The 15218-nt window shown below is 41.2% G+C and overlaps 1 protein-coding gene across 1 annotated transcript; it reads right to left on the reverse strand.

The window, feature by feature from the left end:
• Positions 1-1962: 1962 nt before the first annotated feature.
• Positions 1963-13436, reverse strand: LOC112217897 (lactoylglutathione lyase). Its single transcript, XM_024378505.1, has 6 exons — positions 13271-13436; positions 11402-11484; positions 11020-11160; positions 2894-2961; positions 2682-2771; positions 1963-2488 (listed from the first exon to the last, which is right to left on the reverse strand). The coding sequence occupies exons 1-6, from the start codon at positions 13337-13339 to the stop codon at positions 2397-2399; spliced, it is 543 nt and encodes a 180-aa protein (XP_024234273.1). The 5' UTR covers positions 13340-13436; the 3' UTR covers positions 1963-2396.
• Positions 13437-15218: the final 1782 nt, after the last annotated feature.

The following is a 15218-nucleotide window of genomic DNA, read 5'->3' on the forward strand; positions in this document are numbered from 1 at the left end:
TCAAAAACAAGGACATTTCTAAGTGACCCCAAACTTTTGAACGGTAGTGTGTGTGTGTGTGTATATATATATACAGTGCCTTGCGAAAGTATTCGGCCCCCTTGAACTTTGCGACCTTTTGCCACATTTCAGGCTTCAAACATAAAGATATAAAACTGTATTTTTTTGTGAAAAATCAACAACAAGTGGGACACAATCATGAAGTGGAACGACATTTATTGGATATTTCAAACTTTTTTAACAAATCAAAAACTGAAAAATTGGGTGTGCAAAATTATACAGCCCCTTTACTTTCAGTGCAGCAAACTCTCTCCAGAAGTTCAGTGAGGATCTCTGAATGATCCAATGTTGACCTAAATGACTAATGATGATAAATACAATCCACCTGTGTGTAATCAAGTCTCCGTATAAATGCACCTGGACTGTGATAGTCTCAGAGGTCCGTTAAAAGCGCAGAGAGCATCATGAAGAACAAGGAACACACCAGGCAGGTCCGAGATACTGTTGTGAAGAAGTTTAAAGCCGGATTTGGATACAAAAAGATTTCCCAAGCTTTAAACATCCCAAGGAGCACTGTGCAAGCGATAATATTGAAATGGAAGGAGTATCAGACCACTGCAAATCTACCAAGACCTGGCCGTCCCTCTAAACTTTCAGCTCATACAAGGAGAAGACTGATCAGAGATGCAGCCAAGAGGCCCATGATCACTCTGGATGAACTGCAGAGATCTACAGCTGAGGTGGGAGACTCTGTCCATAGGACAACAATCAGTCGTATATTGCACAAATCTGGCCTTTATGGAAGAGTGGCAAGAAGAAAGCCATTTCTTAAAGATATCCATAAAAAGTGTTGTTTAAAGTTTGCCACAAGCCACCTGGGAGACACACCAAACATGTGGAAGAAGGTGCTCTGGTCAGATGAAACCAAAATTGAACTTTTTGGCAACAATGCAAAACGTTATGTTTGGCGTAAAAGCAACACAGCTCATCACCCTGAACACACCATCCCCACTGTCAAACATGGTGGTGGCAGCATCATGGTTTGGGCCTGCTTTTCTTCAGCAGGGACATGGAAGATGGTTAAAATTGATGGGAAGATGGATGGAGCCAAATACAGGACCATTCTGCAAGAAAACCTGATGGAGTCTGCAAAAGATCTGAGACTGGGATGGAGATTTGTCTTCCAACAAGACAATGATCCAAAACATAAAGCAAAATCTACAATGGAATGGTCCAAAAATAAACATATCCAGGTGTTAGAATGGCCAAGTCAAAGTCCAGACCTGAATCCAATCGAGAATCTGTGGAAAGAACTGAAAACTGCTGTTCACAAATGCTCTCCATCCAACCTCACTGAGCTCGAGCTGTTTTGCAAGGAGGAATGGGAAAAAATTTCAGTCTCTCGATGTGCAAAACTGATAGAGACATACCCCAAGCGACTTACAGCTGTAATCACAGCAAAAGGTGGCGCTACAAAGTATTAACTTAAGGGGGCTGAATAATTTTGCACGCCCAATTTTTCAGTTTTTGATTTGTTAAAAAAGTTTGAAATATCCAATAAATGTCATTCCACTTCATGATTGTGTCCCATTTGTTGTTGATTCTTCACAAAAAAATACAGTTTTACATCTTTGTTTGAAGCCTGAAATGTGGCAAAAGGTCGCAAAGTTCAAGGGGGCCGAATACTTTCGCAAGGCACTGTATATGTATGTGTGTATATACATGACCTACTGACGCTATGGTTACTTCTTTCAGCAGCTATGGTTGTCTGCCAGCCTTATTTTCCACAGTCACTCATATTTTACTGAGAAAATGGTGCTGATGAGACAACTTTGGTTATCTGTTTGTGTAAATCCAAGGGGATTACTGCTCCAAATTCTAATGTTCAGCCAAATAAATAGGCTGAGTGGTATCGTTGGCTAAACCTTTACAATTTGAATAGAAAGACAGAGGAATTGAAAATACGAGGATGATCCACATCTGTTTATTGCAAATATGTTGACCAGGCTGGGATAATATCAATCTCAGTCAGACCACATTAGGAGCAGTTATTTACCCTGGTCATCTTCATTGTCAGTTTGTCCCATCCAAACATCTCAAATCAAATGTTATTGGTCACATACACATTTTTACCAATGTCATTGCGGGTGTTGCGAAATGCTTGTGTTCCTAGCTCCAACAGTGTGGTCTCTTTATATTACGGCTATCCCATTTTTTGTCTTGAGTGTCCATAGTACCGAGGGAACCTGCATATGATCCCAATCGTAAGCAAAAACTCCATCTTCACTTCTTAATTTCCTCACATAACCCCCTTTGTTACCTTATTCAGTTTCCCTCTTATTTTTATATCACCTTTTTCCGAACCCAGTCAGTTTGTGCTGGCCCAGTTTGCCTCCCTATGATGTTAAAGAGAACATGTTGTTTGGGCTCAAAATCTCAATCCAGTATCCATCAGGATCCTGTATGAAGGCCACTCCCTTCATTTTACCTGTGTGGAAAAATACAATAGAATGTTACATTTACAAATTGAGAAAATACAAATGAAACAGCCTGATAAAGATGACTAGTCAACTGTAATATACTGTAATATACTCTATACACAAATGTTTTTCACAAATGTTATCCTAAACATAAACACAAAATAATGTGAGAGAGAGAAAAGAAGAGGGAAAAAAATATACCATCATCTGGTTTCTTAACAAATGTTACTCCTTGTTCTTCAAATACTTTGCAGGCTGCATAAACATCAGGTACAGCAATGCCGATGTGCCCTGCATAATAGAGAAAGTGGAGTGGGACAATTTAAATCATGTGGAATTGTCTCATGGTTGAAAAACACAATGGCTGTACCACATTCAAATGTTGAATTAAAAAGATCATATCGTTTTCTCACCAAAACCCCTCGGTTCAGAGTTTCCGTTGTGAAGAGATAAATTTTTATCTGACTCAGAGCCCCAGTTGCTTATAGAGAACAGAGAAAAGAGAAGTGAGAAAAGTCAAGTGAGAAATACAGTATATCATCTTCACCATCATGGTATTGTGACAGGGTAGGAACCATAGTTTCGGTCCATGTTTCCGAAGAGAAAGTAATTAGTGAAGAACATTAAACAGGTATAGAGAGAAATATTGATGGCGTCTTTTCTAGACACCAACTCCGCCATGGTTCGTTGGATAAAGCCTATGAGGAAAATTAATGGAATTTTGGAAGGTTTTTGGATAAATGCAGAAAATAAGGTCCGTGGAGACCTTATACGTTATGTTTTATGAGATTATCTTCATCAGCTAATGTCATTTTGTTGTGAATTTCGAAGAATTTATGTAATACAAAAAAACATGAATCACATGAAGCACCCCTTCTTAAACCTGCTCAGATGAGAGCTTTGTCAAAAATGTTCTATTATAAGATAGTCGAGTGACCGCTCTAACAATGGAAATACAAAAAGATAGATAGCAGGCTGGAGGAGGCGAGATGGGGTGGGACCATTCTAGCCAGGGCCATCATTCACTCCAGCAGGTAGTCTAGTGGTTAGAGCGTTGGGTCAGTAACTGAAAGGTTTCTGGATCGAATCCCTGAGCTGACAAGGTAAAAAATCTGTTGTTCTGCCCCTGAACAAGGCAGTTAACCCACTGTTCCCAGTAGGCAAGCATTGTATATACAAATTTGTTCTTAACTGACTTGCCTGGTTAAATAAAAACATTACAAATATTTGTATGTACAACTCTGATATAAAGTAGTATTGTTGCCGAAATGCCACATGTGTCCACTTATATCAGTACATTCGTAACAACCTCTATCCATCACGAAACTTGTATTTGATCAAATAAGCCTCAGGTAGCAAATTAGCAATTACATTTTTTGTTTCCCAAATTGGTCATCATACAAAAATTCCTCACTTTGTGGTCTTACTTTCATTGTCAAATTTTTGGGAGGAGTAAACCCTCTCGCTTTGCTTCTCCCTCTCTGGCTTTGTCCTGAATGTCCAGTGTAGAGTCTGTGCAAGTCTTTGTGAGCACAACCATTATATGAAACATGCAGCCTTGAGAAATTTTTGGGCTATGGTGTAATAAGGTTTGTTTGTTTCCCTATATCAGTTTTTATTTATTTATATAAGTTTGATCAAGTTTTGCCAATGCAGTAATGTCTTTTGTTTTCAGTTGTTCAGTATTCCATGTGTTTTGGCCCTTTTTATGTGAACTCTGTCAAGTCTCTGAAAGCACTGTTGTAGGCCTACTTCAACACGTGTCATGGCTATCTGTTAGTGATGGGTTGTTCGCGAACAAGCTGGCTCTTGAAGGTGAACGTTGGGAGCCGGCTCACATATCAGAAGAGCCGAATCTATTTCTAAAAATAAAATAAAAATTAAGATATGAATAATCAAAAGATTTAAATGAATAGAATGAACTAATTCAAAGAACAAAAATACATATAAAATAGGTCTAAATGCTGAAGCGTACACACATTTGTTTTGACTGTCTGCTCAGACTAACAGCCTCACCTGTTGTTCCTGTCAATGAGACACGCAGTGTCAACCAATGAACCAAAGATGCGTGAGGGAGGGCCGTGCCAACTCACTCACAGTCACACACTTAGCAGCCGAGGAGAGAGAGGAAGGGCAGCTGTGAAAACAACAGCTGGAAAATGAGTTGGAAGCATAGTAGCATTTGGATTCATTTTAATAACGTAGACAATGTAGGAGCACAGTGTAGAATTTGCCAAAACAAAATCTCATATAAAGCCGCACAACCTACACCTATCAAGACACAGATGCAGACACAGGAGGCAGATGGTTGGAGTCTTACAATATGTATTAATCTAATAGGGGAAGGCAAGAGAAGGGTCGTGGACAGGCAAAAGGGTCAGAACCAGTTCAGAGTCCAAAAGGTACCGAAGGGCAGGCAGAATCAAGGTCAGGGCAGGCAGGATGATCAGGCAGGCGGGAAAGTAGCCCAGAGTAAGGCAGGGGTCAGAACCGGGAGGACTATCAAAAAGAGAATAGCAAATACGCTGGTTGACTTGACTAACATACAAGATGAAATGGCACAGAAAGACACAGGGATCAATACACTGGGGAAAATAAGCGACACCTGGAGGGGGTGGAGACAATAACGAGGACAGGTGAAACTGATCAGGGTGTGACAACACCGGTATATGTGAACTGTGCACCCAACTGTGAAGCTAGCTGCATCGGAGCTTCGAGAAACCTGCGGGCCTGCTAGTGATAGTGGTGGAGCCAGCACCTCCACACGTGGAGATGTATCCACTCAGTCAAGTAGGTCTACTCCGTGACCCACAGCAACGCAGTCCTCTATGGACCAGTTTATGCCAAAGTCTATGTTTGTAGCAAAACAAGGCCAAATTGATATTGCATTGGGTAAAATGATTGCCACTGATTTCCAGACATTTTCGATCGTGGAGGTCAGAGGTTTTTAGAAATTATAGCATTAGTCTAAATCCAATGTACACAATTCCAAGCAGGAAAACCCTTTCAAAAGTACTTATTCCACAACTGTACGAGAGCCCACAGGCTTCAGTGCGGGAAAGACTCCAAAAAGCTACTGCAGTTTGCCTTACCACTGACTCCTGGACATCAAGGGTAACCACTTCTTACATGTCAGTTACATGTCACTTCATTGAAGATTTCTCAATGTCTAGCTGTCTTCTGGACTGCTTTGAGTTCAGCGACAGACACACCTCAGAGAACTTGGCAGAGGAAATGTTGAGAATGGACAGAGAATGGCAAGTAGATGGAAAAGTGATCTGTTGTGTTAGCGACAATGCAGCCAACATAACCAAAGTCATGATAATGTTAAAACGGACCCATCATCCATGTCTTGCCCACACAATCAACCTCATTGTAAGAGATGCTCTGAAGGTGATGAAGCCCACTGTAGACAAATTGAAAGCAGCTGTGGAATACTTCCCCTTGAGCACAGTAGGTGTTGAAAAACTAAAGTCTACACAACGCCAGATGGGGATGCCTGAGCTGAGGCCTAAACAAGACTGCACTACAAGGTGGAATTCAACATTTTATATGTTGAAGCGGTTTCTTGAGTCTAAGGACGCCATCATCTCTACCCTGGCCATTGTCAATGCACCTGTTGATGCTCTGACCCAAGAGGAAAGGGAGGTGGTGGAGGAGGTGTGCAGAGTCCTGGAACCCTTTGAGCAGGTCACTGTGGAGATCAGTACAGTAAGCAGTTATTACTACATCATTATTTAATCCAGTATTATATATGTATATGAGTAGTAGATGAGAATGTAGTATCAGTAGACAAAACATGAACCTGAACTAATAAGTTACTGTTCTCTTTTTTCAGCTATCCCTCAAAAATTATACTCCTGTGTAAGGGTCTGCAGCGAATCACAGCCAGTCGCCAGAGTGAAGCTAATGTAACCACAGGACATGTGACAGAGTTGATGGGCACTCTATGTTCATCAATGGACAGAAAGTTCCACAGAATGGAATATAATCACGTGCTATCAGAAACTACTGCACTTGACCCCAGGTTTAAGAAGTTAGCCTTCAGTGATGCCAGAGCGATTGATGAGGCTCTTCAAAGAATAACCTCAGCAGCAGGGAGGGACAGCCCCAGCAGTCAGCTGGCTCAGGCACCAGAGCAACAGGAAGAAGAGGGATCAGATGGAGAAGAAGCACCAGCAGTAGTGCCACAAACGTCTGCTGTTTGACAAGAGAGCAACTGGGGATGCAGCACAAAGGAACCCCTCAGCAGACGCCATCATGGAGGTCCGATCCTATTTGGAGGAGCCCCTGGTGGAAGAACAAGGCCTCTGTCTACCCACGGCTTACTAAAGTCATGACAGGGAAACTCTGCATAGTGGTCACATCCTTCCCTCTGAGAGGGTCTTCTCGAAAACAGGACAAATAATTACTGAGAGAAGAAACCGCATCAGCCTCTTGAAAGTGTGGCAGCTTGCATTTCTGTATGCAAATCTATCATAAAAGCAAAATATGGTCAGCATTGCTGTGTGCTGCTGGTTATAACATGGCAATAAAGAAGAGAGAGAAAAGAGGGACCAGTTTAATGTTTTAAGTGGGATGCTGCAGTTTTGCACATTGTTATTTATTTTTCTTTGATATTGTGCAATATTCTATTATTATGTTGTTCAGATTGTATTTGTTTTGAATTGTTGCATTTATATGCACTTTGTTTTATACATTAAAAAAGTTATACTTTAAATGCACATGTGGAATATCATCCTTCTTTTTTACATTTATTTCAATTTGTGGGATGCTGCAGTTTTGCAAATTGTATTTATTTTTCTTTGATATGGTGCAATATTCTATGATGCTCTTCAGATTGTATTCGTTTTGAATGGTTAGATTTATATGCACTTTGTTTATATATTCAAAAGTTATACTTTAAATGCAAATGTTTAATAGCATTATTTTTCATAACAAACCAATGCATTTTTAAGTACATTGTGGTTAAGTTAGAGTATGATTTCATTTAATAATTTAATTAGATTTGTTTTAACACCAATCATAGTCAAACTATTGCAAACTGTTTGACTTGAAAAAATACAAAACTTTTTTTTTTAAAGAGCAGTCTGGGAACCAAAACAGACGGCTCTTTTTGGTGAGCTGAGCCGAAAGAGCCGGAATGCCCATCACTACTATATGTCCGGTAGAAGTAATGTATTTGACAGTAACGTTAATCCTGTTTCAAACAAGCAAACTTCTACACTTTTTAATTTGTTATAATGTAAACTCACTCACTTCTGTACATCGCCTTGGTCCGTACAATTGGCCTTATTTTAGCACCCCAAAAACGTAATACTTTCAGATCAACTGTAATGTCAATGCCATTGTAAAGCACAATTTCTTCCCTTTCCAACAGAATCAATTCCATGACCCCCACGCTACCTGTTTCTGCATAATTCAAGCAGGCAATGAGCCCCGTCGGGTCTTTTTAAAAAAAATGAAGGGTGGGGAAGCGAAACTAATGCTTGGTAGTGAGAAGGAGAGATGTTGTGGGAAAATTGCTTTTTTTCACTCGATCTGTCCAACGTATCACCTTATCGCCTATAAAATGTAAATAAAACACTATAACGAGTTTATATAATGTGTCATTACATACCTATTTGAAGGTTTGTGTCGAATTTGAATCGGGTTTTTAGGACGGTGCTAAAGTGATCTAAGAAGTAAGCAGCGGCTTTGAGAATGATGATCGCATGCAATGATGACGAAAAAAATGACCAGGTATCCCCCCTTACCCCCGTCACTGTCCATTTCTTGTTTTTAAACGATGAGAGAAGTGCTACACCTGGTGGAGAGATTGTAAGACAGAAATAGTTGCTTTATGCGTGCTGTACGTTACGACATGACACGTCAAGATGTAACGGAGGGTCAGTTTTTTAAACTTTTCTCCAATACTATACAGCCATTACCATGTCGGTCAATGCTTGAATAGAAACCTAATTCACACCCCCGATTTTGAAGTCAACACAGTCGCTACAGTCCCATTAGTTTTCTTTGTAGCCTCGTTTGAATGTTGGGGTTACGCACATTTGTACGGAATGGGGTGTTTGCGTTAGCTAATTTCCCCCCAACATCGGACACTCTGTAGCGGTTGGAGGTCTAAATCACCTCGAGCTCAACATTTAAATGAACGACACCCTTCTAGCTAACTGACCACCGATTTTTATTGCAATTTATGCAAGTTAGGTTTTGAGAGTTTTCAAAAAATTAATATGTATATACATTTTGTGGGACTGTATATCGTAAAATCCGAATTCGCGACTGACAACACGTAATTTATTAACATCCAATTTTTTACCTCTGAAATATAGCTGACGGATTTGCTAACGTTGTTGCTAGCTTGGTTGCCAAATGTTGATAGAACTGCAAAGTAAGCAAAAAGGAAAGAGAATTTAAGCTTTAGATAATACATATCACGTAAACAACGGAAAGTTGTCAAGTCCTCTGGTGCGTTTTGTGCCATCTGCAAAAATTTATTTTGAACTTTGAACCATTAACTTTTTTGACACCTATGTTTAATCTTACAACAGCTAACGTTACATAGAGGCAGTATTTAGTCAAGTGTTATAATGTATGCATCAATGTTAAACTAACTGGGACAATTTTCATTACAGATAACATCAAATAAAAAACGTGGGTACACTTTCAGTTATTGTGAAAACGTTCATCACCTTTCAATTGCCTTAACTTTGAAATGTAAATGTTTATACATATTGAGATTGAGTTATCTTTCTAAAATGTGTATAGTGTGCCATGTTATTTAGCTACAAGTATTTACCACCACAGCATGGAGAAAGTCAAGAGGAAGCAGTGGTGAGGTGGACATGGTCCATGCAGTGGAGGACTGCAGGGCAGGGATGGCTATCCGCCAGGCTGCCAAGGTTAGGCATCCTTTGTTTTTAGGAGATTACCACGTGTATGCAAATTTCATCTGCTAGTAACAGTTTTATTCTCTTATCTACCAAGGTGCATGGTGTACCTCGGCAGACTAGAGCGGACAGGCTGAGCGGCAGGGTGACCCATGGTTGTCGCAGTGGACCACCCACATCGCTTGCACCAGAGGATGAAAAGTCTGTGGTGCAGTACTGTATCTACCAAAAAACAAAACAAACATTTTCATTCTGGTTGGATAATTTTCTATTCTATTGACATTTTTTTGTGACAAGATAGGGATGGAGATCGAGATGTAATTGTTTTGTTTGTTTTCATATAAAATTATTTATATGTACATGTCAAAAATATATATTTATTCAACCCATCTTCCTTTACTTTCCAAGTGCATCTCTGCAACACAAACTCCAACATTGTTTTAATTGTTTTTCAATGCAAATGACTGGAATGAAAGTTTTATTTTATGTAAATTATTCATACTCATTTATATTTTAATATTAAACTGTTATCTACTTTCTCAAAACATAAGATTCCTCTGTAAAACAAATTATGAGACATTATTTGGTTACAACACTGAATATGTTGGTGAAGAACCATTTTTTAAAGAGTCCACAGGAGGGCGCACCGGGCTACGCAATGAAAAGTTGACAGGCAAGTCTTTTTCTTTTTTTTACAGGAAGGCTAGCCAACTATCTAGTAAACACTTTGGATACGAGGTTGGTGTCTCATTTTTGAACAAAATTTTAACGGATATATCTTGTAATTGAACCAAATAGTAAGGTGGCCAATGACTGGGGACCGTATTGCCAATAATACGGAACTTGTGTTTTTTGATAAGCCACTTGTCAAAAAGCTGATAGTATGTTTGACATTTCAGTGGAAATACTACTAATTGATAACCCGTTGGGTAACATTTTTACAACACGAATAATCACAAAACATTGATGGCTGGATCACAAGATAACAGTGTTGAAGGTAATATATGCCGATAATACGGGGTGCTAAGCTATCTGCCTTCGACTGTTCCCTATAGATGGGCCTAGAACCTGTGGTTTGATTAGAACAATTATTTATTTGATTTAATCATGTAATAGTAGGCTACTGATTATTTATCAGTATCAACTTGCGAGCTACTCGTTGACAGCACACATACTACTTATAGCTTGCTATCGACCTGTTGGGTACCCCTGGGTTAGATGTTACAGGATTATTTCATCGACCTGTTGGAGACCCCTGGTTAGATGTTACAGGATCATCTCATCGACCTGTTGGAGACTCCTGGTTAGATGTTACAGGATCATCTCATCGACCTGTTGGAGATCACTGGGTTAGATATTACAGGATCATCTCATCGACCTGTTGGAGACCCCTGGTTAGATGTTACAGGATCATCTCATCGACCTGTTGGAGACCCCTGGTTAGATGTTACAGGATCATCTCATCGACCTGTTGGAGACCCCTGGTTAGATGTTACAGGATCATATCATCGACCTGTTGGAGACCCCTGGTTAGATGTTACCGGATCATTTTCTATTACATTCCATTTTTACAGGGCACTTCATAGCTCGACTAGCAGATCTGGAATCTATGTGCTTGTGTGTGCTGAGGTTTTAAGTGGGGTGCCTACTGTGTGAGTTCGATGGTGGCTCGTCGAGAGAAAGTCCATGCTGTCCTCTCCTTTACATCTGTAGGGATCTCCTTCTTTTCCTCATAACCCAGGAAGTAGAGTGTGAAGAGCATTGATGGGAAGTCTATCTTCTGCAGCAACCTGAGGCAAATAGGAATCGCAATTGGGGTGTATTCATTATGCCGATTCTCTTGCAAAACATTTAGCAACAGAAACCATTTACTACAAATGGAAAAGGTTTTGCAACGAAAATGAAACTTTCGAGACAAATTCAGTTAGGTCCTTCCTCGTTCCACTCACAGAGTGAGACATCTTCTAGAGGGGTAGGGTACTAGGCATGAAACCCCATTGTGTGTGTGTGAGAGAGTAGTATGGGACTCACGTCATGCCCATGATGCGGGTGTAGAAGTCTAAAGACTTGAGAGGATCTTTTACCCTCAGCATGGTTTGCTGCATCATGTAGTCCTGGGGAGAGATGGGGAAACACACACAGACACACAGAGAGAGAGAGGGGGAGACAGGTAGGGAGAGACAGAGAGAGTGATGGGGAGACAGAGAGAGTGATGGGGAGACAGAGAGAGTGATGGGGAGACAGAGAGAGACAGTGAATGAGAGACAGAGAGAGACAGTGAATGGGAGACAGAGAGAGTGATGGGGAGACAGAGAGAGTGATGGGGAGACAGAGAGAGTGACGGGGAGACAGAGAGAGTGACGGGGGAGACAGAGAGAGTGACGGGGAGACAGAGAGAGTGATGGGGAGACAGAGAGAGTGATGGGGAGACAGAGAGAGTGATGGGGAGACAGAGAGAGTGACGGGGAGACAGAGAGAGTGATGGGGAGACAGAGAGAGTGATGGGGAGACAGAGAGAGTGATGGGGAGACAGAGAGAGTGATGGGGAGACAGAGAGAGTGATGGGGAGATAGAGAGAGACAGTGAATGAGAGACAGAGGGGAGAGAGAGAAATGGGGGGACAGGTGGAGAGAGAGGGGTGGGGAGAGGGGGAGAGAGAGAGTGTGTGCGTGTGACAGGGAGAGACAGGGGGAGAGAGAGAAACGGGGGACAGGGGAGAGAGAGACAGAGAGAGTGATGGGGAGAGACAGAGAGACAGTGAGCGAGAGAGGGGGTAGAGAGAGAGGGGGGAGGTGGGGAGCGCAACACAATTAGACCCAACCAAATCATGAGAAAACAAAAAGATAGTTCCTTGACACATTGGAAAGAATTAACAAAAAAGCAGAGCAAACTAGAATGCTATTTGGCCCTTAACAGAGAGTACACAGTGGCAGAATACCTGACCACTGTGACTGACCCACAATTAAGGAAATCTTTGACTATGTACAGACTCAGTGAGCATAGCCTTGCTATTGAGAAAGGCCACCATAGGCAGACCTGACTCTCAAGAGGAGACAGGATATGTGCACACTGCCCACAAAATGAGGTGGAAACTGAGCTGCACTTCCTAAACTCCTGCCAAATGTATATTAGAGACACATATTTCCCTCAGATTACACAGACCTACAAAGGATTCGAAAACAAATCCATTATTGATAAACTCCCTTATCTATTGGGTGAAATACCACAGTGTGCCATCACAGCAGCAAGATGTGTGACCTGTTGCCACAAAAAAGGGGCAACCAGTGAAGAACAAACACCATTGTAAATACAACCTATATTTATGTTTATTTATTTTATATTTCGTACTTGAACTATTTGCACATCATTACAACATTATATATACAGTACATAATATGACATTTGAAATGTGTTTATTCTTTTGGAACTTTTGTAAGTAATGTTTACTGTTAATTTATTGTTTATTTCGCTTTTGTTTATTATCTATTTCACTTGCTTTGGCAATGCAAACATACATTTCCCATGCCCTTAAATTGAAATAGAATTTAAATTGAATTAGAGAGAAAGAGAGGTCAATTGCAAAATGTGTTTTGACCCTGGCCTCCTCAGCTATGTTCTCAGTTTACAACTCTAGAAGATAAGTTAAAACTCAAACTAGAGGCAACACATTTCTCTGTATAAATAATGGCATTCTAATGTCTGGAGCTACTAGTAAACACTTTATTTGCTAAAGGAGCACAGGGCTTGGCTATGTAGCCTACAACTAACATAGCCTGCTCAACAACAGGTTTGCTGAGACAGACTGTCAAGCAAGTAAAACAGGCCTTCTGTGAATAAGTGATACATTAATGCTAGCTTACATATTCTATTTAATTTGCGCTCCATCCGTGTGACACTCACCTGGGTAATAGGTTCCCCTTCTTTGCACGCTGCGGATGCAGCCTCATCTGTGAGTCCTTTGTCTGTCATTTTGTGTAGAAAGACCCAATTGACAGCAGGGAAATTCACAGGCTGTTTGAGTAGCTTGGGAAAGGCGCTCCTAAAGCCGACTGGCAAGTTGAGACAGTTCACAGCGAAGCATGACACTCCCTAAAGTTGGCAGGTAGGAGGGGTTCACAAAATTGTTGAAACGCAAGCACCAGAGTTGTGTAAAACGAATGTGTGTCAAGTAAGTGTGCATTGCAGTGGAGGCTACAACTGGAAGAAAGTCTAATCGGTTTCATACTTTATAAAGTGCATTCGGAAAGTATTCAGACCCCTTGACGTTTTCCACATTTTGTTACGTTACAGCCTTATTCTAAAATTGATTAAATAAAAATGTTTTCCTCATCAATCCACAAACACCCTGTTTTCGCTTTATTATAGGGTATTTAGGAATTGTGCAAATATATAAAAATGTAAAACAGAAATACCTTATTTAAATAAGTATTCAGCCCCTTTGCTATGAGACTCGAAATTGAGCTCAGGTGTATCCTGTTCCATTGATCATCCTTGAGATGTTTCAACAACTTGATTGGAGTCCACCTGTGGTAAATTCAATTGACTGGACATGAATGGAAGGCACACACCTGTCTGTATAAGGTCCCACAGTTGACAGTGCATGTCAGAGCAAAAACCAAGCCATGAGGTCGACGGAAATGTGTCCATAGAGCTCCGAGACAGGATTGTGTTGGGGCACAGATCTGAGGAAGGGTACTGAAAAATGTCTGCAGCATTGAAGGTCCCCAAGGACACATTGGCTTCCATCATTCTTAAATGGAAGAAGTTTGGAACCACCAAGACTCTTCCTAGAGCTGGCCGCCTGGCCAAACTGAGCAATCAGGGGAGAAGGGCCTTACTCAGGGAACCTTAGCCAATAACCTGATGGTCACTCTGACAGAGCTCCAGAGTTTCTCTGTGGAGATGGGGAACCTTCCAGAAGGACACCCATCTGCAGCACTCCACCAATCAGGCGTCTATGGTATGGTGGCCAGATGGAAGCCACTTCTCAGTAAAAGGCACATGACAGCCTGCTTGGAGTTTGCCAAAAGGCCCCTAAAGTACTCGCAGACCATGAGAAACAAGATTCTCTGGTCTGATGAAACCAAGATTGAACTCTTTGGCCTGAATGCCAAGCCTCATGTCTGGAGGAAACCTGGCACCATCCCTACGGTGAAGCATGGTGGTGGTAGCATCATGCTGTGCGGATGTTTTTTAGTGACAAGGAATGGGAGACTAGTCAAGATCGAGGGAAAGATGAACAGAGCAAAGTACAGAGATCCTTTGTGAAAACCTGCTCCAGAGCGCTCAGGACCTCACACTGGGGCAAAGGTTCACCTTCCAACAGGACAACGACCCTAAGCACACAGCCAAGACAATGCATAATTGGCTTCGGGACAAGTCTCTGAATGTCCTTGAGTGGCCCAGTCAGAGTCCGGACTTGAACCCGATCGAACATCTCAGGAGAGACCTGGAAAATAGTTGTCCAGCGACGCTCCCCATCCAACCTGACAGAGCTTGAGAGGATCTGCATAGAAGAATGGGAGAAACTCCCCAAATACAGGTGTGCCAAGCTTGTAGTGTCACACCCAAGAAGACTCAAGTCTGTAATTGCTGCCTAAGGTGCTTCAACAAAGTACTGAGTAAAAGGTCTGAATACTTATGTAAATGTGATATTTCCATTTTCTTATTTAAATTTGCAAACATTCCTAACATTGCCATTATGGGGTCTTGTATGTAGATTAATGAGGGGAGGGGGTTATTTAATCCAATTTAGAATAAGGCTGTAACGTAACAAAATGTGAAAAAAGTCAAGGGGTCTGAATACTTCCCGATTGCACTGTATGTACTGTCAATGTGACTGAGATTC

Source organism: Oncorhynchus tshawytscha, linkage group LG18 (genome assembly GCF_018296145.1).
Source record: "Oncorhynchus tshawytscha isolate Ot180627B linkage group LG18, Otsh_v2.0, whole genome shotgun sequence".
NCBI lineage: Eukaryota > Metazoa > Chordata > Actinopteri > Salmoniformes > Salmonidae > Oncorhynchus > Oncorhynchus tshawytscha.